The 25,509-nt window shown below is 45.3% G+C and overlaps 1 protein-coding gene across 3 annotated transcripts in view; it reads right to left on the bottom strand.

Moving 5' to 3' along the window:
* Positions 1-5,007: 5,007 nt before the first annotated feature.
* Positions 5,008-25,509, bottom strand: part of LOC142243703 (uncharacterized) — a 36,874-nt gene continuing 16,372 nt past the window's right edge. For 2 of the 3 annotated variants that reach the window (XM_075315873.1, XM_075315874.1), the window contains exons 2-3: positions 23,080-23,200; positions 5,008-7,205 (exon numbers count right to left, since the gene is read on the bottom strand). In XM_075315873.1, coding sequence (XP_075171988.1) covers positions 5,791-7,205; positions 23,080-23,152 — 1,488 coding nt within the window. In that variant the 5' untranslated portion in view covers positions 23,153-23,200 and the 3' untranslated portion in view covers positions 5,008-5,790. The remainder of the gene's footprint in view (positions 7,206-23,079; positions 23,201-25,509) is intronic. The other variant, XM_075315876.1, reaches the window with a different exon arrangement.

Genomic DNA, 25,509 nt, shown 5'->3' with positions numbered 1-25,509 from the left:
TGACGCGACTGTCCGATGTTGTTCCTCGCTCCTGGGGCAGCACACATCGCTGTGTGTGAAGCCGCAGGAGCGAGGAACATCTACAAGCGTCACCGCGGCTTCCGTAGAATATGCGGAAGGAGGTGGGCGGGATGTTTACATCCCACTCATCTCCGCCCCTCCGCTCCGATTGGCCGCCTGCCGTGTGACGTCGCAGTGACGCCGCACGACCCGCCCCCTTAATAAGGAGGCGGGTCACCGGCCAGAGCGACGGTCGCAGGGCAGGTGAGTGCATGTGAAGCCGGCGTAGCGATAATTTTCGCTACGCCAGCTTTCACAAGATATTGTACCTGCGACAGGGGCGGGGACTATCACGTGCGACATCGCAGCATCGGCTTGCGATGTCGCAACATGCAAAGCCCGCCTTAATGGCCGGGTCAAACTTGGGCTGACATTAAGAATCTCTGGCTTAATACCAGCTGGTAAAACACAGCTGGTATTAACCCTTATTACCCAGCGTGCAACACGGCACCAGGGCCGCTAGAAGAGTTGGTACAGCGCCAGAAGATGGCAATTCTATGAAAGCGCCATTTTCTGGTGCGGCTGCAGACTGCAGTTCGCAGCGAGGGGGACCAGAAAGCTTGGGCCAACCTGCTCTAGGGATTCCAATCCCCAGATTCCTAGTTGTACCTGGCTGGACACAATTTGGGTGAAGCCCACGTCGTTTTTTTTTTTAATTATTTCATGAAATTCATGAAATAATTAAAAAAGGGGCTTCCCTATATTTTTGGTTCTCAGACGGGTAAAAATAGGCAGCTGGAGGTTGGGGGCAGAAATATGGCGAAGCCCACATCTTTGTTTTTTTTAAGTTTCTTGGCAAAAAAACTTTTTTTAAAAAAGGGCTTCCCTAGATTTTCCAAAGCCAGTGAAGGTAACAGCAAGCAGTGGGGGTTAGCAGCCAGTAGCTGCTTTGGGTACCTTTAGCTAGCAATAGAAAATGCAGCGGGAGCTCACGCATTTTTTTCTTTTTATTTTTAAATAACAAAAAAAAAAAAAAAATGGGCTTCCCTGTATTTTGATTGTCAGCCAAGGTAAATCAGGCAAATGAGATTGGCAGCACCTAGCCGTCTGCTTTATGTGCACTGAGAATTAAAAATACCGGTGAGCGCGTGTTATTTTTTTAAATATTTATTTTTATACAACTAAATATTGTGCACATATATATATACTAGAAGGTGGCCGGATTCTACGCATCGGGTATTCTAGAATTTACGTATTGTGTAGTTAATGTATGATTTTTGTTATATATATATATAGATGTTGTTGTGTGTAGTTACCAAGTGTTTGTGTAGGGGCTGTACATGTTCTGGGTGTTGTCTGGGTGTGGCGGGGGGTGAGAGCGGTGTTGTTTGTGTGTTGCGTTGTTTGTAGAGCGCTGTGTGTCTGTAGCGTTGTGTGTGTGTGTTGCGTGGTTTGTGTGGGTGTGGGGTGTGTCTGTGTGTTTTGGGGGGAGGTATGTTTTGTGCAATGTGTGTGTTGTGCGGTATGTGCGTATATTTGTGTGCCGCGGTGTTTGTGTGTTGTGTGTGTGCGGCGTTGTCTGTGTGTGTGGGTGTCTGTGTAGGGCAGTGTTTGTGGTTCCCAGTGTGTGTGTGGTGTGTTGTGCAGTGCGTGTGTGGCGGTGTGTGTGTGTGTGTGTTTTGGGGGGAGGTGTGAACCCCCCATCGTGCTCCATCCCCCATGCTGCGCACCCCCCATCGTGCTCCATCCCCCATGCTGCGCACCCCCCATCGTGCTCCATCCCCCATGCTGCGCACCCCCCATCGTGCTCCATCCCCCATGCTGCGCACCCCCCATCGTGCTCCATCCCCCATGCTGCGCACCCCCCATCGTGCTCCATCCCCCATGCTGCGCACCCCCCATCGTGCTCCATCCCTCATGCTGCGCACCCCCCATCGTGCTCCATCCCCTATGCTGCGCACTCCCCATCGTGCTCCATCCCCCATGCTGCGCACCCCCCATCGTGCTCCATCCCCCATGCTGCGCACCCCCCATCGTGCTCCATCCCCCATGCTGCGCACCCCCCATCGTGCTCCATCCCCCATGCTGCGCACTCCCCATCGTGCTCCATCCCCCATGCTGCGCACTCCCCATCGTGCTCCATCCCCCATGCTGTGCACTCCCCATCGTGCTCCATCCCCCATGCTGCGCACTCCCAAACGTGCTCCATCCCCCATGCTGTGCACTCCCAAACTTGCTCCATCCCCCATGCTGCGCACTCCCCATCGTGCTCCATGCCCCATGCTGCGCACTCCCCATCGTGCTCTATCCCCCATGCTGCGCACTCCCAAACGTGCTCCATCCCCCATGCTGCGCACCCCCCATCGTGCTCCATCCCCCATGCTGCGCACCCCCCATCGTGCTCCATCCCCCATGCTGCGCACCCCCCATAGTGCTCCATCCCCCATGCTGCGCATTCCCGATCGTGCTCCATCCCCCATGCTGCGCACTCCCCATCGTGCTCTATCCCCCATGCTGCGCACTCCCCATCGTGCTCTATCCCCCATGCTGCGCACTCCCCATCATGCTCCATCCCCCATGCTGCGCACTCCCCATCGTGCTCCATCCCCCATTCTGCGCACCCCCCATCGTGCTCCATCCCCCTTTCTGCGCACCCCCCATCGTGCTCCATCCCCCATGCTGTGCACTCCCCATAGTGCTCCATCCCCCATGCTGCGCACTCCCCATCGTGCTCCATCCCCCATGCTGTGCACTCCCCATCGTGCTCCATCCCCCATGCTGCGCACTCCCCATCGTGCTCCATCCCCCATGCTGCGCACTCCCCATCGTGCTCCATGCTGCGCACTCCCCATCGTGCTCCATCCCCCATGCTGCGCACTCCCCATCGTGCTCCACAGTCACACATCAGACAGTATACACGCACACATCTGATCGCATACACTCACACACACACCCCACTTCTCCCTGTGCCCACCGGTGGGCGGTCCCAGCAGCTGTGCTGCACGCCGTGCTCCTCTGCCGACACTCACAGATCCGATCGCATACACGCACACACACACACACATATATAAAATATATATATAAAAGTGTCTGAGGTAAACGCAGAATCTGCAGCCCCAGACACCGAACACTGCAGAGACCTGGAACTGAGGAAAGACCCTGAGACCCCAGGAATCCACAACCAGAGGAGAAAACAGAGAAGCAATCAGCAAACCATCCAAGATGGAAATGACTGAGAAACTGCAACTGGTGGAGTAATCCTCTGTACACCTGACAGGAGGATTAATCCAATGTACACCTGACAGGAGGAGTAATCTACTGTACATCTGACAGGAGTAATCCACTGTGCTGTGCACCTGGTCACCTCTCTCAATTGCACTGGGGGGGGGCAGTGACCTCTCTCTATTCTACTGGAGGGGGGGTAGTGACCTCTCTATTGTACCAGTGGGGCTGGTGACCTCTCTCTCTATTGTACCGGGGGGGGGGGGGAATGGGATTAACATCTCTATTGTACTGGGGGTGTGTGACCTCTATATTGTACTGGGGAGTTTAGTGAGCTATCCCTATTGTACTGGGGGGCGGTGACATCTCTCCATTGTACTGGGTGGCCGGTAACCTCGCCTTATTGTACTGGGGGGCGGTGACAACTCTCTATTATACTGTGGGGAGCGATGACCTCCATTGTACTGAGAGAACCAGTGACATCTCTCTATAGTAGTGGTGGTCCAGTAACCTCGCTCTAAAATACTGTCATTAACCCCTTATATTTCCCCCATTGCCACCGCACCATGGCAATTAGGATAAGCTGAGTAAAGTGCCTGGAATATTGCATCTAATGGATGCAAAAATTCTGGGTGGCTGCAGGCTGCTATTTTTATAACCATTGGCCTCGTCAACCTGATAATACCAGCCTCCGGCTTTATCATGGCTGGGCATAAGAAAATGGAGGGGTGAGGGGTATTGCATGCTGTTTTTTTAAATATATATATTATACACAGCTCTGGCAAAAGTTAGGAGACTGCTGCAAAATTGACAGTTTTTCTGATTTTTCTCTTGCTATTTTTGAGTGAAATGTAAATTACTCTTTTATTCTATAAACTACTGACAATGTGTCTAAATTTCCAAGCAAAAAAATTTGCATTTATTTTCTGAAAATGAGAAATGGTCAAAATAACAAAAAAATGCATTGCTTTCACCTCAAATAATGCAAAGAAAACAAGTTCATAATCACTTAGAAACAACAATACTAATGGTTTAACTCGGGAAGAGTTCAGAAATCAATATTTTGTGGAATAACTATGATTTTTAATCCCAGCTTTCCTGCGTCTTGGCATGCTTTCCATCAGTCTGTCACACTGCTTTTGGGTGACCTTATGCCACTCCTGGTGCAAAAATGTAAGTAGTTATTCTTTGTTTGACGGCTTGTGACTATCCATCTTCCTCTTGATTACATTTTAGAGGTTTTCAATGAGGTTCAGGTCTGGATATTGGACTGGCCATGACAGGGTTTTGATGTGGTGGTCCTTCATTTACACATTGATTCACCTAGCTGTGTGGCATGGCACATTGTCCTGCTGGAAAAAACAGTCCTCAGGGTTCGGGAACATTGGCTGAGCAGAAGGAAGCAACTGTTTTTCCAGGATAGCCCTGTATTCAGCTTGATTCATACGTCCTTCGCAAAGTTTAATCTGCCCAATTTCTAGAGTAAGGTAATCTTCTCTGATGTGTCTAATTTTCAGCTTTGTTCAACACGTGGTTGTCTAATGGTTAGACGGAGACCTGGAGAGGCGAACAAGCCACAGTGTCTTGCACCCACTGTGAAATTTGGTGGAGGATCAGTGATGATCTGGTGATGCTTCAGCAAGGCTGGAATTGGGCAGATTAAACTAGCGAAGGACGTTTAGTGGTATCTAAGGCATGGGTCCCCAACTCCAGTCCTCGAGGGCCGCCAACAGTGCATGTTTTCAGGATTTCCTTAGTATTGCACATGTGATAATATAATCACCTGCACAGTTGATGATTCCAACACCCATGCAATGCTAAAGAAATCCTGAAAACATGCACTGTTGGCGGCCCTCGAGGACTGGAGTTGGGGAACCCTGATCTAAGGGGTTGAAAAGAAATTCAGATGTTTGTCAAAAAGTGGTGCACTTTTTTGCGCCATTTTCCGAAAACCATAGTGTTCTCAATTTTCGGGATCTATGGCTAAATGACGGCTTATGTTTTGCTTTTCGAGCTGACTTTTTAATGATAAAATTTTTGTACAGATGCTACATTTTGATCGCCTGTTTGCGCAAAATTTGAAATTACCAAAAAAGTAATTTTTTTTCTGCCGCTACGCTGTTTACCAATCAGATTAATTGATTTTATATTTTGATATAGCAGGCATTTCTGAATGCGATGATACCAAATGTGTATATTTTTTTAACCCTTTAATTTTCAATGGGATGAAGAAGGGGGGTGATTTGAATTTAGGATTTTTATTGTTCCTTGCTGTAGATCAGAGCAGCATTGCTCTGATCTGCAGAAAATCTGCTCTCCTCTCACACACGGCCCTCTGCCGGCTGTAAGAGGAACTGACTCATGATAGCTACAGGAGTCATCACGTGATCCTCTGCTACCATGGCAACAGTCAGCTCCACGTGATCACGTCACGTGACTTCCGATGGAGCCGGGTGAGAGCTTACCGCAGTTGAGATGTACACGGCGCTGTCACATTTTGACGGTGCAGTGCAAGGAGTTAACAGTCACAAGTGGAGAGCGGATCCACTCGTGCTTGATAGCCGCACGTCAGCTGTTGAAATCAGCTGACGTGCGGATCTCAGCGGCAGCTGGCACGGAGTATACAGAGAGGAGGCATGGTGTAACCAGTACGTCCAATTTCGGTAAGATGTTAATAAGACTTGATTTAGCGGTAAAACAGCTCTTACTTTCTAAACATGAAAATGGCTTCTCACCTGTGTGAATTCTTTCATGCCTACTAAAATCTGATTTACTAGTAAAACCTTTCCCACATTCTGAACATGAAAATGGCTTCTCTCCTGTGTGAATTCTCTCATGACTACTAAGATGTGATTTATGAGTAAAACCTTTCCCACATTCTGAACATGAAAATGGCTTCTCTCCTGTGTGAAATCTCTCATGACTACTAAGGTTTGATTTATTAGTAAAACATTTCCCACATTCTGAACATGAAAATGGCTTCTCTCCTCTGTGAATTCTCTCATGATTACTAAGGTTTGATTTATTAGTAAAACATTTCCCACATTCTGAACATGAAAATGGCATCTCTCCTGTGTGAATTCTCTCATGTTTAACAAGATGTGATTTCTGAGTAAAACACTGTCCACATTCTGAACATGAAAAAGGCTTCTGTCCTGTGTGTATTCTCCCATGACAACTAAGATTTGATTTATTAGTAAAACATTTCCCACATTCTGCACATGAAAATGGCTTCTCTCCTGTGTGAATTCTCTCATGACTATGAAGATCTGATTTACTAGTAAAATATTTTCCACATTCCGCACATGAAAATGGCTTCTCACCTGTGTGAATTCTCTCATGACTACTAAGATGTGATTTATGAGTAAAACATTTTCCACATTCTGAACATGAAAATGGATTCTGTCCTGTGTGAAGTCTCTCATGACTACTAAGATCTGATTTCCTAGTAAAACATTGTCCACATTCTGAACATGAACATGGCTTCTCTCCTGTGTGAATTTTCTCATGTTTCACAAGATGTGGTTTCTGAGTAAAACATTGTCCACATTCTGAACATGAAAATGGCTTCTCTCCTGTGTGAATTCTCTCATGTCTAATAACAGCTGATTTCCTAGTAAAACATTTTCCACATTCCCTACATGAAAATGTCTTCTCTTTTGTGTGAATTATTTTAGGACTACTAAGTTTTGATTTGTTAGAAAGATATTTCTCACATTCTGAATATGAATATGGCTTCTTTCTTGTAGGACTTCTTTGATCTTCAACATTTCTTCTGTGACTTTTATTTTGCTTAACAGTCTGCGATGAGTTAGGAGAAAATACTTCATTCAAATTATTGGATGATTGATCTTTGCTTTGAATGGCCGGGGGTATATCTGTGATATTGGCATACTGCATACATGTATCATGGGAGATACTACAATCATCTGCTTTAAATTCATTAAATATCAGATGTCCGTTGGAGCTCCTGGTACAGTCATCTGCAAAGAAAAACACTGATGTTAATTTTGAATAATATAACCTTAAATAATACATAAAACTAAATATAACAAATATTGGAAAAATAAAAGTAAAAGAAAATCCCACAAAAAAACCCTGTACTATTAACGGATTACTTGGGGCAAACATTGCATAAGCAATCAATTCTATTACTGTCCAGTCCAGATCATTGCCCAGTGTGATATCCCGGTACCCGTTCTACCACTGCTGAGTGAAACAGTTGTCCTGCGGCAGTAGATCAGCTCCAGCATTACTATGGCTGCTAGAGAGTTAGCAGATGTATAATGCATTGTATGTGCGGACACTGAGGACTGATACATGTGCATTGTACTCTGCTGCCATCTACTGGCTGAATGTTATTCTCCTCAACACAAGCTGCCATAGAAACTGTGGGAGGAGCCTCTCCGCTCAGTGGTGACACTTCCTGTAAGCTGGTACAGACCAGTTCAGTTTAGTCCAGGGAGATGAAGAAAGCACTACAAGAGGGGACATCTTTCTTCATATAGTTGCCTCAACAAAGGATTGAAACTTCATATAGTCAGGAGAGATTAAGCTGAACAAAGGTTTTTCACTATACTGGTTTCTTTATACATCTTCAGCAGGAACCAGTACCAGAGCTCCCAACCGTCCCAGATTCTGTGGGACTGTCTCAAATTTGAGGGCTCTCTCCCGCAGTTCACAGTTGATGTCCCAGTTTCTCCCCTCAGTGCAGTGAATAAATTAAATATTCATTGGCTCTGGTTTACCAGGACGGCTGGTACTCGAAGTCGTGAACTCTTTGTCCATAGGCAGCAGCACTACCACTGAGCTAATGCCTTTATTGAATAACATAGGAAGATTTGGTAATCTTGACCTCTATATTGCAGTAGAGAAACCAGAAGCAGATTATTCAGCTACAAAGATGGATGGATGGATATATGATCGATAGAGGGATAGATATATAATAGATACATGGATAGATACTGCATTTCTTTAAAGGTGGAGGAGATTAATTTGTTCCCATAAAACTACTATAAAAAAATAATACAAATACATATGTAATTTTTTTTTTTTTATTTTCACCACCTTGGATTCAAACCAGCAACTTTCAAACACATGCCCAGCTGCCCTCCTAGCTATTGAGCCACTAGGATTGATGATGTCAGAAGGAGGATTTTATATAGATGAACCTACACAATTACACAATCAGCAGATTAAACAGGACATAAAGCTCCATTGTACAGAGCAGCATCTCTGTGTCCTGTGTTCTAGGGGGAGAGGATATATATTTTTTTCTTTTAATAAAATTACTAAAAATAGAAAAAAAATAGTATGTAATTTTATTACACATTTTTATAAAATAATAAACATCACAAATCGGCAAATAACATGGACACATTTGGTGTCCCTATGATCGAAACGACCAGAGCAACACAGCGATCAGATTTATGGGGATCGGTAAATGGCGTAAAAAAAAAAAATATATATATATATAAAAAGGCACAATTTATTAGTTTTGTTTATTGAAACTCAAAAAAAAAAATGTATTGTTGAGGCCGTGTTCACACGTAGTGTAAATGCGTTTTTTTCTGCAGGTGTCCGCATCATGAACGCAATAACAATCTTCTCTGATTATTGCGTGTCTGCGGTATTTTTTTATATCATTGTCCCCCTTATTTGATACATCTTTGGTGCAGATGTGAATCCTGAAGCTTATAAAGAAAAAGACACCAAATCCGCAGCGTTCAGCGGCGTCTTTGGACACAAAAGACTTCTCATCCACTTTGGTCAATTAGCAGTGTTCACATGTAGTGTAAATGCTGCATTTTTTTTCTGCTGGGTTTTTTTTGCACATATATTATGCTGTGTTTAATTGTCCAAGCAAAATGGATGTGATTCCATCAAAAGACGCTGCTGAAATCTGCAGTTTTGGTGCTTTTTTTTTTTTTTCTCTCTTGGGGTTTCTATGTGGAGCATATAAAAAGCACAGGAAAAAGCTTCTCTGTACAATAAAAACACTTAAAAACACAGATTCACATCTGAACCAAAAACACATTAAATAATGGAGAAAAGGCATAAAAAAATGCAGCAAAAATGTAATAACCAGAGAAGATTGTCATTGTGTAGTTTGGTGCAGACAGCGGCAGAAACAAAAAAAAACCCCACAGAATTTATATAACGTGTGAACTCTGCTTTATAGGCACAAATAAGCAATACGTCATATAGTGACATAAATATAAGAAAAGTCTGGCTGCTATGACTATGAACGAACAGTCCGTGGCATCTGCTGAATGACCCTTACTGCCAAATGGGTGTGGCTAAGGGCGTGGTCAAAATTTGCCATGGCGCGCCGCAGACTTTCTCCCTCTTTCCTTTCTTCAAAAGTTGGGAGGTATACAGTACAACATGCCTTCCACCCCACTTTGTCCTTGTCGCCCCCTGCAATAGGGAACAGTAGAGCCAAAACCTGTGGGTAGCTCCATACAGCCAGTGTCACCACAGCCCATCCATCATAGAATGGTAGAGTTGGAATGGACCTCCGGGGTCATCTAGTCCAACCCCCTGCTCAAAGCAGAATTCACTAAATCATCCCAGACAGATGTCCATTCAACCTCTTTTTAAAGACTTCCTTTGCGGCCGAAAACACACTTCTGCATGAAAAACGTACGTGTGACACGGTCCGTTTTTTGGGTCAGTGTTCCATTTTTTGTGGGCGTTTCTCCGGTACGTATGACATCCGTGGATGGCGTATGCTATCCGTGTGTGCGTGTGGAATATCCGTGTGTGCGTGTGGGATGTTGGTGTAAGTGTACGTGAAATGTCCATGTGAAATGTATGTGTGTGTGGTAAAATGTCGTTTGATACATACCTGCTGACAGCAGACAGAGTTGCATGATGAGAATGAACTCGGGTGAACTTCACCCGACTTCATCCTCATACCGCGGCTCTGTCTGGGTGTCGCGTACTGATTGGCGGTCACCCGTGAAGGACTCACCGGTGACCGCTGATCCCCTGAGTGACTGAAGTGAGCAGCGCACTTAGCACTGCCGTCACTCAGGTTACCCGCGGCTAGATTGATCCTCCACCCGAGACCGCAACTCACCTGTGACTTCATCACTGTCACTCGGGCGACTTGCTGTCACAGTTGGAGGATCCGGCGGTGGCCGCGAGTAAGCTGAGTGACAGCTCAGCTGATCGCGCTACTCACCTCAGTTGCTGCGTGGAGGTGACAGGAGCGGCGGTGTTCTTCTGCAACTCCTGTCACCTTCATGTAGCAAAGCTGGAAGCGTCTCGGGACCTCCGTGGAGTACGCCGGACATGGATGGGTATTTGGGGCATAATAAATTGGTGAACAAGGGAATTTGTTATTGTTTTTTATTTCAAATAAAGGATTTTTCCACTGTGTGTTTATTTACTTTAACTTGCAGGTTAATCATTGGGGGTGTCTCATAGATGCCTGCAATGATTAATCTTGGACTTATTGGCAGCTATGGGCTGCCATTAACTCCTTATTACCCCGATTGCCAACGTACCAGGGCAAATCGGGAAGAGCCAGGTAGAATCCCAGAACTGTCGCATCTATTGTATGCGGCAATTCCGCCCGGTCGCTGGCTGATATTGTTAGGCTGGGGGGCTCTCCATTCTGAGAATACCAGCCTTCACTGAATCAACAAAATAGACAAACATAGTTAAAAGCATTTAAAAACATCAAAAGACAAAAAAAAACCCAAAGCATCACCCCGGACTGAACAGACCATATAATAATGGAAAACTGGGTTATATAGTGAGCACAACTAAATTTACATGATAAATAGTAGAGAACAAAATTGCACTAAATCCAAAATTACAGTGTACAAAAGGCATGATCATATAGGCATAAATGTGAAACAAATATGACCCAAAGTCACACTATAATAACACATAATAATGCATGTTAGATTGCAGAGAGCAGATGTATGCTGCATAAAAAATGGTGTAAACAAGCAGCATTATCCCAAGGGCATAGATGTATAACAGATATAACCTGCAAGCCAACCTTGATAATGCAAAGTTAGTACAGAAAATCCTACAAAAGATCAAAAAGGGCAAATTAAGCTCCTAATAACATGTGGTTTCATGATGTGAGACCAAGATAGTGTGTAAACTCACAAAATTGACTAAGGTCAAGGGTCAGTGGGAATGTATAATAATATATAATATATAATAATTATATAATAAAATATAATCTATATAATATAATAATAATAAATCATATAGAACTCACAAATATTCAAAGAAAAAAAAACATTTGGGGAATATTTGCGAGTTCACCAAGATAATGTGTAACATTGACGATCGCTACGCAAGTGTGAACTGGTGTCTCAGAGCCAAGACCTGTGTAAAGGAAACCCAGCTGAGCTAACAAGCCAATACAGACCCTGATAATCCCTGCCCGTGGTTTCAAACTGTGAAACCAAGATTATATATAGCCATAGCAAACGTCCTACAGGAGCAAACCGGTGTCTTGAAACCAAGACCTGTGTGCACAGAGCACTGCTAACCAAACAAACCCAGTACAGACCGCGGTGATCCCTGCCCAACGCGTGTTGTCACTCCAGGTGACTTTGTCAAGGGAAAAAAGTAATGGGGCTATTTGTGTTCTTTTTAAAATATGTGTCCTTGGCAGAGTTTTCATATTATATCCTTTTACTCCCTTATTTTCCTGGAATATTGTAATTAACAAGGTCAAATTGACCCAAAGAATGTTCAATCTAGCCACATTGCAATATGTTCTGCAAACATGTCAAGATTGATTGATTGCACTAGAAACAGGTAATTTGTTAAAAAAAAAATAAATAAATAAAACCCCGGTCATTGTGCAATCTAATGTGTAATCTCTTATACAACATCTATTTTTATGCACTTCAGAAAATCTTAATTACTTACCGCTAACGGGATTTTCAGAAGCCCATGACAGAACCACCCGAGAGAGAGGTTCCGCCCACCTCAGGACAGGAAACCCACTAAAGTAAAAGGGCAGCACCTCTCCTCCGCATTAGTAGGTTTACAGAACCAGAGAGGACCACATAAATAAAATCAGTGTAGTTAATCATGCCACTACCAAAAAAAAAAAAAAAAAAAAAAAGATAAAACACTATTAACTATTAACTAACACTCCCCGAAGGGTGCCCATAACCAGTGAATAGGGGGGTGGGGGATCTAAGGGTGCTGTCATGGGCTTCTGAAAATCCCATTACCGGTAAGTGATTAAGATTTTTCCCTTTCGCCCATGACAGCACTACCTGAGAGATTCTAGAGACCAATCACCTTAGGAAGGGACCACCGCCTGTAATACCAGTCTACCAAAAGAAAGGTCGGTCGTGGAGGACAAGTCAAGTCTATAGTGACGGAAGAAGGTAGAGGAAGAGGACCAAGTGGCGGCCCTGCATATCTGAACAATAGAAACCTCTGCCCTTTCTGCCCAAGAGGTGGAAACTGACCTAGTGAAATGGGCCCTAATCTGCAGGGAGACTGGCACACCCTGGTCCTATCTAAGTAGGTTATAAGGGCCCTTCTCACATCCAATCTATGGAGCCTTGCTTCTTTGTCATTGGAAGGAGGGTCACAAAAGGAAGGGAATATGATTTCCTGGGACATGTGAAAGGGCTTGACCACTTTAGGAAGGTAGGAGGAATCTGTACGTAATACCACCCCATCGACCAGAATTTGGATATACGGTTGGGCAATATAATTATATATATATATATATATATTATATATTTATTTATATTAGTGCCTGTAAGTCCCCCAACCGTCTGGCGGATGTCAAGGCGATGAGTAGTGCCACTTTCAGGGACAGGGTTTTGAGCGGAATATCTGAAAGGGGCTCAAACAGGGCATCTACCGTGTTTCCCCGAAAATAAGACATCCCCTGAAAATAAGATATCCCAGGAGTTTTCAGGGAAGCTTTAATATAAGACAATAAGACATCCCCTGAAAATAAGACATAGTTGCGGTCAATAATGAAGTGTCATGCAGCGGTGAAAGAGTTAAACACACTGCAGGACACTTCATTATAGGCAGCGGGTACCCCCAGAAGAGAGAAGACAGAAGAAAGAAGACCCCCGATCATACTCATCAGACGCCGACCGGGAGCAGGTGAGCGCATCAAGGTCCTGCAGCGGCGGAACACACACACACGCACGCACACACACACACACACACACACACACACACACACACACACACTAGATCACACTCATGCACTCTCACACACACACCTCACACACACACACACACACACATCAGATCACATCCACACACTCACAACATCCGGCGATATCGCTTGCTTCTCGGCGGCGATACTGTGCGTGCAGTGACCTTCCAGGACCTGCCAAGGATCACATGGCCGGAAGCATGTGGTATCTCCGGATGTTGAGAGTGTGTGCACGCGTATGTGCGATATCGTCAGTGTGTGTGAGTGTATGCTGTCTGATGTGTGTGTGTGTGTGTGTGTGTGTATATGCGATCGGATCTGTGAGTGTCGGCAGAGGAGCACGGCGTGCAGCACAGCTGCTGGGACCGACCACTGGAGGACACAGGGAGAAGTGGGGTGTGTGTGTGAGTTTATGCGATCAGATGTGTGCGTGTATACTGTCTGATGTGTGACTGTGTGTGAACGTAAGCGATCGGATCTGTGAGTGTCGGCAGGAGGCGCACGGCGTGCAGCACAGCTGCTGGGATCGTGGGGTGGGTGTGTGTTTGTGTGTGAGTGAGTGTGATCTGATATGTGTGTGTGTGTGTGTGTGTGTGTTCTGATGTCAGCCAGACGCAGGGGAGCATAGCTGCAGGGAGATCACAGGGAGAAGTGTGTGTGTGTGTGTGTGTGTGTGTGTGAGTGATCTGATGTCAGCCAGACGCAGGGGAGGCGTGCAACGTACCTGATGGGAGATCACAGAAGGATCTGGGAGCCATACAGACGCCCTGGGCTGGTAAGTATGACGATCCTGGGATGGGGGGGGTGGTCTGCTTTTTGTGGGGGGTAAACTTACCCCCAACCATGTCTCCTCGAGAATAAGACACCCCCTGAAAATAAGACATTTTTTTTTGCCCTGAAAAAAGCACTAAGACAGTGTCTTATTTTAGGGGAAACAGGGTATAAAGGGCATCAAGGACAAGATTTAAATCCCAGGGAGACATACGAGTAGAGGGGACCAGGGCAGCTCTAGCACAGGACTTAATAAACCTGCTAATCCATATATTCTCTGTCAGGTTATGACTATAGAGGGCTCCTAGGCCCAAAACATGTACCTTCAAAAGGTGCTAGTAGATGGGCCCAACTCCAACCCCTTTTGAAAGAATTCCAGGATAGCTGGGAAGGGAGGGGACACCTATTTGTTCTCTGGAAACTTGCAGAAATTTCCGCCAGACCCTACCATAAATACCGGTGGTGACCAGCTTCCTACTCCTAAGGAGAGTCTCTACTAGGTTCTCAGAGAATTTCTGTGCAAGGAGTAGCTGCCTTTCAAATGCCACGCTGTCAAGTGGAGAGAAGGATCCTTGGGGTGGCATACTGGTCCCTGGTCTAGGAGGTCTGTCTTGTCCGGAAGTATCCAGGGGTTTGATATTGCTAGCTTTTGGAGCCAATAGAACCAGGCTCTTTTCGGCCAAAAGGGAGCTATGAGGATGATGTGTGCCTTGTCTTTCCGAATCTTCCTGAGCACTGTCGGAAGAAGCAAGGGCGGAAAGGCATATAGAAGACCCTGGGACCAGGGGATCTGCATTGCATCTATTGCCATGGGATTATCCCTGGGATTGAGAGAACAGAAACTCTCCACCTTCCTGTTGGCCCTCGTTGTAAAAAGGTCCAAAACTGGAGTCCCCCAGAGATCTGCAATTAACAGAAAAATTTGGGAATTCAGCGCCCATTCTCCCTGATGCGGATGTCTGCTGAGGAAATCGGCTTCCTCGTTGTCCTTCCCACGAATATGAATTGCACTCAGGGAGAGAAGACAGGACTCTACTATATGAAAAATTTCCATTGTGATGGAAAGCAGTAGTGGGGATCTGGGAGAGCAACACTTTTGGACGTAAACTGATTTTGCGATCCAAACAGCCTTCTGACTGTTGCTGCCAGGCCAGGACCTCCATCTGAAAGCATCGCATATGCATCTGAGCCCAAGGAACCTCGGGGATGCATGATGTGAGGTACCCCACAAGTGACATGGCCTGTCTGAAGGTCATAACTGGTCTCTCTATCGCCGAGGTGACCAGAGACTGTATCTTGATTTTCTTCTCCTCCGGGAGAAAAGACATCTTAGTGACCGAATCCAGGATCAGCTCCAAAAAACACTGACGCTGTCGAGGCTGTAGTCTGGATTTTTCTCGATTTATGATGCACCCTAAGTCCTCTAGGATGGAGATCACTGTCCCCATGTTTTCTGCAGAGATCTTCTGACCGACTCACCACCAACAGGTCGTCCAAGTAAGGGACAATAAGGATTTGTTGGATTCTGATGTGTGCCATCATTTCTGCCATCAGCTTCTTGAAGATCCTGGTATGAATGGCAGTCCCCTGAACTGGTAACGAAGCTAAGTGTCTTCCTTCTGAAAAGCAAATCTTAGGAATTTTTGAGAAGCTGCATGGATAGGAACATGAAAATAGGCATCCTTTAAATCGAGGACCGCCATGAAACACCCGGGATACAACAGTTTGACTGTGGACTTGACAGTTTCCATCTTGAAGGGGTGCTGTACCAAGTGCTGATTGAGCCTCTTGAGATTGATAATTGTCCGGAAGGACGTCTGGTTTTCGTATCAGGAACAGTGGGGAATAGAACCCTTGCCCCACTTCTCCCTTGGGAACTTCCAGTATCACCTTCCTTAAAAGGAGGGAATCGATTTCCATTTCCAATGCCTTTCTTTTGTCTCCCTGTCTCATGGATGTTACAATAAAACACCCCCCGAGGGGGAGGCTCCAGTGGTAGTGTCAGCCCTTCTGCGATGATCTGCAGAATCCATTGGCTAGAGGAAATCTTTTCCCATGAGGGGAGGAAGAGGGAGAGCCTTCCCACCACTGGGATGATAGCGTCATTGAGGGCCTTTTGGTTTGGTACAGGAGGATGGTCCAAGCATAAATCCTGAGGACTTCTTCTTTCTATCCCTCCAGGAGTCCTGGTCTCTGGGGGGACTTCTTATGGAAAAATTGCTTCCTTCAAAAACGACGGCTGCGAGGGAATGGAGTCTGTACAGTCGAAAATCCTTGTTTTTTTGTCTGCCGCTATAGACAGAAGTCATCCAGCTGTGAGCCAAACAAATAGCTTCCTTCACAGGGCATCCTGCATAGTCTGCCCTTGGAATGCATGTCTCCCTTCCTGGTCTTTAACCAGAGGGCCCTTCTGGCTGAATTGGAAAGGACTGCTGTGTTTGCAGACAATTTCAGCGAGTCAATGGAAGCATCCACTAGAAAGGCCGCCGCCCCTTGTATATGCGGTATTGAGGAGATAATATCCTTTCTAGGCACGTCACCCTTAAGCTGGTCTTCCAATTGTTGGACACAGATCATTACGGACCTTGCTACGCGTGTACCTGTCACCGCAGGTCGTAGAGCTCCTGCTGCAGCCTCCCATGTACCATGGAGAAACCCGTCCGACTTCTGGTCCAATTGATCACGGAGCAAACCGATATCATCAAAAGGGAGGATAGTGGACTTGGGTGCCTTGGAGACCGCAACGTCAAGTCTAGGTGACTTGTCCCATGAAGTGGTAGCTGTTTCATCAAGAGGATACTTTCTTTTCAGGAAGGATGACAGGGATACCCTTTTGTCTGGTTTCTTCCATTGATCCATGATCAGGCTCTGGACCTTTTGATGAAACGGGAACACCTTTTTCTTCCTGCATTCCAGGCCCCGAACATGAGATCTTGTGTGTATTCGGGATCTTTATCATCCACTAGCCCCATGGTGGAGCGGACAGCTTTCACCAGGTGTGTACAGAAAAAGGGTAGGACCCTGCTTCACCATATAGGTGCTCAGGAGAAAAAACGTAGATAATAGAAAGAGAGCTCTGGCACACTACCTCAATATAGTCAGACACAAAAGGATTTCTTTTTATATATTTTATTTAATTTTGTGAAAAAAAGAATTCATGCATAGTGATGTCCAAATTTTAACGTTTCAACCATAATATGGTCTTCATCAAAAGGACCATCTGTGGTAATAGGGCAAGGTGAGTAGTTACTAGGAGATGCGCTGCGGCGAGCACCGAGGAAAGGTTACTCAAGAGTATAATTAACCATACAATCTTGGAGCTCTGGATCATAAGTTATATGTAAGACCGCTACATTGGTTCAGCTCAGTCATATTCTATACTCAGGTATAGCCACCGTATTGTATATGCTTGCTCTGTTACTGGGTCTAGTTATGAAGTAGAGGGGGGCAATATTATGCTCCAGTATCCTATAAAGTATAGCAGAGTGATGTCCGTATCCAGGTTAAACACGTGCCTGTATATTATAGTGTTGCATATAGTATGTCCTCTGAGTGATATTCACTGCCTTATATAGGGATACATGTTGCTGTGTATACACATGGGTAAAGCGGTTTCTGTTCAAGTTCCTAAGTAGTTAATGGATATCACCTAAGGGGTACCGGACTATCTGAACTTGTGTGGTATGGCCATAGGACCTGTTCCCTCTGTGTGGCGGTCACACAGAGGGAACAGGTCTTATGGCCATACCACACAAGTTCAGATAGTCCGGTACCCCTTAGGTGATATCCATTAACTACTTAGGAACTTGAACAGAAACCGCTTTACCCATGTGTATACACAGCAACATGTATCCCTATATAAGGCAGTGAATATCACTCAGAGGACATACTATATGCAACACTATAATATACAGGCACGTGTTTAACCTGGATACGGACATCACTCTGCTATACTTTATAGGATACTGGAGCATAATATTGCCCCCCTCTACTTCATAACTAGACCCAGTAACAGAGCAAGCATATACAATACGGTGGCTATACCTGAGTATAGAATATGACTGAGCTGAACCAATGTAGCGGTCTTACATATAACTTATGATCCAGAGCTCCAAGATTGTATGGTTAATTATACTATTGAGTAACCTTTCCTCGGTGCTCGCCGCAGCGCATCTCCTAGTAACTACTCACCTTGCCCTATTACCACAGATGGTCCTTTTGATGAAGACCATATTATGGTTGAAACGTTAAAATTTGGACATCACTATGCATGAATTCTTTTTTTCACAAAATTAAATAAAATATATAAAAAGAAATCCTTTTGTGTCTGACTTCACCAGGTGTGTCACCTCAGAGGTCGGGAAGTATGGCCTGCTGCCCTTGTCTGAGGAAGATGAGGAGTCCGAGGATAAGGAAGAGGCAGGTGACGAAATTCTAAACGTTCAGAGCTGCCTGATTTATCTGAAGCTCCACCACCCTTCCTAGCAGACATTTTACATTTCTTAAGTGCTGAATGAGAGAGGGAGCCAATGGAATCCCTGATTTCAGCACGGATAATATCTCTCAACTCAGCCGTGAAGATTGGTGCTTGTACACAGGATTTTTTTGATACAGGTGAAGCAAAGGTCCTTTTGGTAATCTGGAGCCAGGCTGTCTTTGCAAACCCCACAATTCCTCTTAGAGATATGTTTCCCAGATACCTCCTTAAAAAAAAAAAAAAAAAAAAAAGAAGGGAACATAGAGGCAGAATTTAAAGGATGTAACATTTCAGCAGACACTCACCCCCTAAGATGGCGGATCTGGTACCAGTTTCGGAGGTGGTTTATGACTTCCAGGTTTAGACCTCTTGGAATCCCTCGGAATGTCGACTCGCCGGACTGGAGGGACTATCCCTGCCAGAGGAGCGCTCCCCTCGCTGCTGTTGCTTCAATGCCTGAGGATCGTCATACCGTCTCAGCGCATCCTGCTCTGGCAGAGAGTTGTCATCCATCCTGGGTAGGGGGGGAGCCATAGTCACCAGAATGCAGAAAAGGTGACTCCTTATACCTAGCCGGTTCAAATTTCCTGCCCGGAATCTGCTTGCTGGGCGCCGCCACCTTGGATTGCGCTGCGCATGCACAGGCGATGAACTTCCAGGTGCCGTGCATGCGCCACTTCCGTATTCACCCCGGCGTTCCATCAGCAGGTCGCCCGTCTCGCGGGCTCCTTATGAGGTCCACACAGCCTGGGGTGACGCAGCGCCGAGCTCCCGCTCCAGGCTCGCGACCCACCACCACAGAAAGCCGAAGCCCTGGGGAGGTGCGTCCAGGCCCAAATGCCTGCTTTTGGCATGTACCAAACTTGCACACCGGTTCGGACCTGGGAGATTCCGTGGGTTGTCCCATAAGGACAGGAAACCAAACTGATGTGGAGGAGAGGTGCCGCCCTTTTATTCCAGTGGGTTTCCTGTCCTTAGGTGGGCGAAACCTCTCTCTCAGGTGGTGCTGTCATGGGCGAAAGGGAAAAATATATATATAATCTCACTGTTACAATAAACTTTGTGACGCTCTTATCCAAATACTTATGCTCTGCGTCTTTCTTGTTGAAGTGTCTCCACATGATCCAGCTGCTGATCCAACCATCTACTGCTACCTGAGTGAATAAAGACTCCTCACTTTCCCTCTGTTTAATATCCCTGGCGGATTTTTCCATTCCAATTTTTTGAAGCTAATTGCTCTAGTATCTGGAATATTGAATATATAAGAAATATGGAAAATGGAATTCTTTATAAAATCCATTCTGGACTATGAATGCAGCAAATTCCGTGTCTTATAACCTGGCCATCGTTGATGTTTTCACTTTGTACTTTGATGTGACATACTTGATCTAATTGCATGTATATCTGGCTAATGCTGTGGCCGTACACTTCTGTATATTTTACCACAATATACTACTTATATTGACTAGCTATGATATGCTTAGGTTATCTTTGCAAGTACTCACATGTACTGATCTAATGTTCACCACTGTGCATGTGATTAATCATCAATATCTACTATATGTGATGTCCCTTTTAGGATATCTATTTGCGTTTACTTGCCCTTACCGTTGCCAGGACTTAATATGGTATTTGCGATCGCACTTCCTGGTTGCGGGATCGCGCATGCGCGGTGAGTACGGCTCTCCTCCCGGCGTCCTCTGGGTTTACTGACGTCAATAAGGGAACTTCCCTCACCCAGACGGCGCTGGAGTAGCCGCCCACACTGACGCCGCGCCTCCCTGCCCCATGGAATCGCGACATGTGCTGCCAATTCCATATGAGTACGGCAGGTACAGTTAGGTCCAGAAATATTTGGACAGTGACACAATTTTCGCGAGTTGGGCTCTGCATGCCACCACATTGGATTTGAAATGAAACCTCTACAACAGAATTCAAGTGCAGATTGTAACGTTTAATTTGAAGGCTTGAAAAAAAAATCTCATAGAAATTGTAGGAATTGTTCACATTTCTTTACAAACACTCCACATTTTAGGAGGTCAAAAGTAATTGGACAAATAAACCAAACCCAAACAAAATATTTTTATTTTCAATATTTTGTTGCGAATCCTTTGGAGGCAATCACTACCTTAAGTCTGGAACCCATGGACATCACCAAACGCTGGGTTTCCTCCTTCTTAATGCTTTGCCAGGCCTTTACAGCCGCAGCCTTCAGGTCTTGCTTGTTTGTGGGTCTTTCCGTCTTAAGTCTGGATTTGAGCAAGTGAAATGCATGCTCAATTGGGTTAAGATCTGGTGATTGACTTGGCCATTGCAGAATGTTCCACTTTTTTGCACTCATGAACTCCTGGGTAGCTTTGGCTGTATGCTTGGGGTCATTGTCCATCTGTACTATGAAGCGCCGTCTGATCAACTTTGCGGCATTTGGCTGAATCTGGGCTGAAAGTATATCCCGGTACACTTCAGAATTCATCCGGCTACTCTTGTCTGCTGTTATGTCATCAATAAACACAAGTGACCCAGTGCCATTGAAAGCCATGCATGCCCATGCCATCACGTTGCCTCCACCATGTTTTACAGAGTATGTGGTGTGCTTTGGATCATGTGCCGTTCCCTTTCTTCTCCAAACTTTTTTCTTCCCATCATTCTGGTACAGGTTGATCTTTGTCTCATCTGTCCATAGAATACTTTTTCAGAACTGAGCTGGCTTCATGAGGTGTTTTTCAGAAAATTTAACTCTGGCCTGTCTATTTTTGGAATTGATGAATGGTTTGCATCTAGATGTGAACCCTTTGTATTTACTTTCATGGAGTCTTCTCTTTACTGGTGACTTAGAGACAGATACACCTACTTCACTGAGAGTGTTCTGGACTTCAGTTGATGTTGTGAACGGGTTCTTCTTCACCAAAGAAAGTATGCGGCGATCATCCACCACTGTTGTCATCCGTGGACGCCCAGGCCTTTTTGAGTTCCCAAGCTCACCAGTCAATTCCTTTTTTCTCAGAATGTACCCGACTGTTGATTTTGCTACTCCAAGCATGTCTGCTATCTCTCTGATGGATTTTTTCTTTTTTTTCAGCCTCAGGATGTTCTGCTTCACCTCAATTGAGAGTTCCTTAGACCGCATGTTGTCTGGTCACAGCAACAGCTTCCAAATGCAAAACAACACACCTGTAATCAACCCCAGACCTTTTAACTAGTTCATTGATTACAGGTTAACGAGGGAGACGCCTTCAGAGTTAATTGCAGCCCTTAGAGTCCATTGTCCAATTACTTTTGGTCCCTTGAAAAAGAGGAGGCTATGCCTTACAGAGCTATGATTCCTAAACCCTTTCTCCGATTTGGATGTGAAAACTCTCATATTGCAGCTGGGAGTGTGCACTTTCAGCCCATATTATATATATAATTGTATTTCTGAACATGTTTTTGCAAACAGCTAAAATAACAAAACTTGTGTCACTGTCCAAATATTTCTGGACCTAACTGTATATTAAGCTCACATATTCCCCTGTTGTCCACAGTCCCCTGAAGAAGTCACCACACGAAACACGTATTGGGACTATCCCCGTGTGTGCCTGCATGCTCCTCTACGTTATTTGGTAAGCTCAATACTGGCTTTTGGTTTGTGCTATGTGGATTGTGTACTCCCCTTTACTGGTACGCTGATTTTTTCAGCTGTTACCCTTCAGGTTTGCACTATGATGTATGTTAACCCCTTTCAGCACTGACCATACCAGTGAGCTACTGTGAACTAATTTTGTATGTTTCTGCATGCAGCCACATTCGGGGAACCTATCACCCTCTATGTCGTTGTAACCTCTCTTATATTTATTGTACTATTCATGCCTCGTTTTATACTATTGTCTGATTAATAAAAGTAATTTTTATCTGCACACTTGTGCCTATGACTATTTATCGTCTCTGATTGAGGTATGTGGCTACTCTGGCAAAATGAAAGACTTCCATTCTCTTTGTATTTCTGAGTGAATGTAGAGTCTCCCGTCTCTAACACTGCCAATTACATTTCTCAGAAAAATCTGTGCAATTTGGCAAATTCTATTTTTTGGATCCCCTCATCTCTAATCTTTACATATACGTCTAAGAAACGCTAAAGGCCCCATAGTCCCAAAATCAGGCAAATCTTCTCCCACCAGCAGTGACAGCAGATGATATCCTTCCTGGGCACATAATCCTATTTCCCCTCCATGTTCCCGCTGTATCTTACATCCATATTATAGGAGCACAGCGGTGTTATCACATATAGCGCTATCACATTATCACCAGATATCATCTGTATTTATCTGAATGGGGGAATCTACGGCTGAAGAAACCGAGAAAACACAAAACATAGAATCTCCGGCCCAGAACTGTCCGGTCCAGAGAACGAGGAGAACGTGACTCTTCTCTGCTTTATATAGTGGTGACTCCTCACCGGGGCGGTTACCTGCAGGATCCTCCTCTGTGCACCGATCACCACCACCAACATCACTTTCTTCTCTCTCCATTATATCTGCAGAATTAAGAGTCTTCAGATCTTTACCCGGATTTCAGAGCTGTGAAAGAAATAACGGAAAAATCACAGATGGAAGGAAAAGTCACAGACCAGAAGGAAAGTCACAGATGAAAGGAAAAGTCCCAGACCGGAAGGAAAAGTCACGGGGAAAGTTGTAATGACCAGAAAGGATCAGTAAACCGGAGCGATCTGCTCTCCTGATACGGAAGCTTTAGTAAATCCTTATATTCTCCTTTATATAATTCTGTCATGATTCGGCCACTCAGTGTGTCCTGGACTCAGTGAGTGACAGCTCAGTTGTCCTATATATACAGGGGCGTGCCGAGTGGTCAGTATGGTGAGTGACAGTCCAGTCACCCAATCTGGGCAGGGCTGTGCAGAGTTTCTTCCTGTTGTCTCCCTCTCTGAGCGATTACCTTGCTAGTTAGCTGGTCTTTTGCCAGTTGTAGCCTTAGCTCAGTGGTGTGTGCCTAGTTTCTGGAGCTCTGGTTTTCTGATCTATTGTTCCCAGACCTTGGACCTTGCCTATGCGTTTTCCCTTGTCCCTTTGTTTTGATTCGCTACCTTGCTGGAATTGTCAGACTGAGTCTTGATTATGCCTTGGTCTTATCCCTCCATTTATGATGAGCTCTCCTGGTATCTGACCCTGGGTCTCTTGACTTCCCTGCCTCAGAATTTGTCCATAATTACTCTGTGAGGAAAATCCTGGGATATTAAGAGGAATGATGATGGCAACCCCCCTCCCTTGTCCCTTCACACACTGAGGTACTTCTCAGATGCCCAGCATCTGGAAAGGTGTGAAGTCCCCACTTACACCTCCAACAGCCATCTCCTCTGATATGGAGATTGCTGGTCCTCTCAGGCCTTTACAACAAAGAGAGAGAGGAAGACCCCCTGGGAGCTGTGTCCACTCATCAAAGAAAGTGGACAGTGACCTGGCAGCACCAAAAGGAAGCTAGGCACCACAGGGGTTCCTATCTCATTACAAGGCTGTTGAAGCCACCAGACAGAACGACTCTGGTAAAATATGGTTAATATCTCGGGAACCATATTTCCCATAAATATGGCAAGCATAAAAACGACGTCCCCGCATGCGGACGGTGCTGGCCCATATTTTATATGGGAGTAGGACCTTGGGAAATTCCCCAAACGTGATATCGGCCAGTGGGGATTTAGCAGACAAGCCATGAGTCCTCTCGTTTGGCAGCTAAATTCATAACGGTCACAATGAGAGCATTGGCGTCCGCCTACGACGTTCCCAGGCAAAGTTATGATTAATATTCCCCTGGGAATATTATTCTAACTCAAGGCCGGGGGAGTGGCAGTGCTTCCCTGTGAGGTCACGAAGGTAGGAGGGGACAGGGATCTGACCAGGTTGATAACCCTAATCCAGCCATTTCCCAGTGTTCTTTCGCCGGGGGTCACGTGTAGGAAACATCTGTGGGAATGATCATAGAAACCTGGTCTACAGCGCCCCCCTGTGGCCAGACGCACAAGGTAACTGATTGAATTGTATACCTGTTTGTAATCCATATCTTGCTTGTAACTGTACTCTGACTCATCTATGTATATATTTTGTAGATTCCCTATTGTATATATTGTAGTTTCTAGTGTGGCTTAGGCCGATTAAATTATATAATTAATCTTGGGTTGTTCTGTTATCTCGATCTTGAATCCCACGCCTGTGTGTTCGGCTAATAGTTACCGTGAATCGGTTGGTGGCAGTGAGTTGTGCCAAGGATCATTGTGGGGCAGCCAGTGAGATTCGGAGAGGTTTTTATATATTCCGTCCGCGGAGGTCGGGGGAATATATACCCTACTCTCACTGGGAACCCTTCAATCATCGGCATAAGTAGAATAGCGGCCTCCTTGCTTATTGTCGGGCAATTCTATAATTGGCCTGACTATAAGAGGGGCGCTAGAGAGCGCGTCACGTGCTCTGTTTGTCGTTCAGGAGGTATAAAGGAGGGGTGACTCCCGCTTGTTACCCCCCGATCGTGACACTGGTGGCCAACACGGGGGATTTGAGTGCCCCCCCCCCGGTGGTTCGTGACATACTCATATAATATTCCTTGTGATGATGCGTTCAGGACCAGACAAATTGCACAGGCGAGCTTTAGGTAATTTGGCATTAGGGACTAAATCAATAGCACAGTCATAAGGACAAAGTGGAGGTAATATCTCTCACTCTTTTTCTGAGAACACATCTCGGAAGTCTTTCAGGAACCCTCCAGACTAGCAGAGCAAATATGTGAAGAATTAAGACTTTTGTCAGAACCAGATAGCAATGGACTCATGAATTTTCGGCAGCTGTTTAAAAAAAATTAAAAAAAAAGTCGTATTGGGATC

Source organism: Anomaloglossus baeobatrachus, chromosome 6 (assembly GCF_048569485.1).
Source record: "Anomaloglossus baeobatrachus isolate aAnoBae1 chromosome 6, aAnoBae1.hap1, whole genome shotgun sequence".
Taxonomy (NCBI): domain Eukaryota; kingdom Metazoa; phylum Chordata; class Amphibia; order Anura; family Aromobatidae; genus Anomaloglossus; species Anomaloglossus baeobatrachus.
The sequence above is the reverse complement of the archived record's forward strand: the minus strand, read 5'-3'. Positions and strand labels throughout refer to the sequence as shown.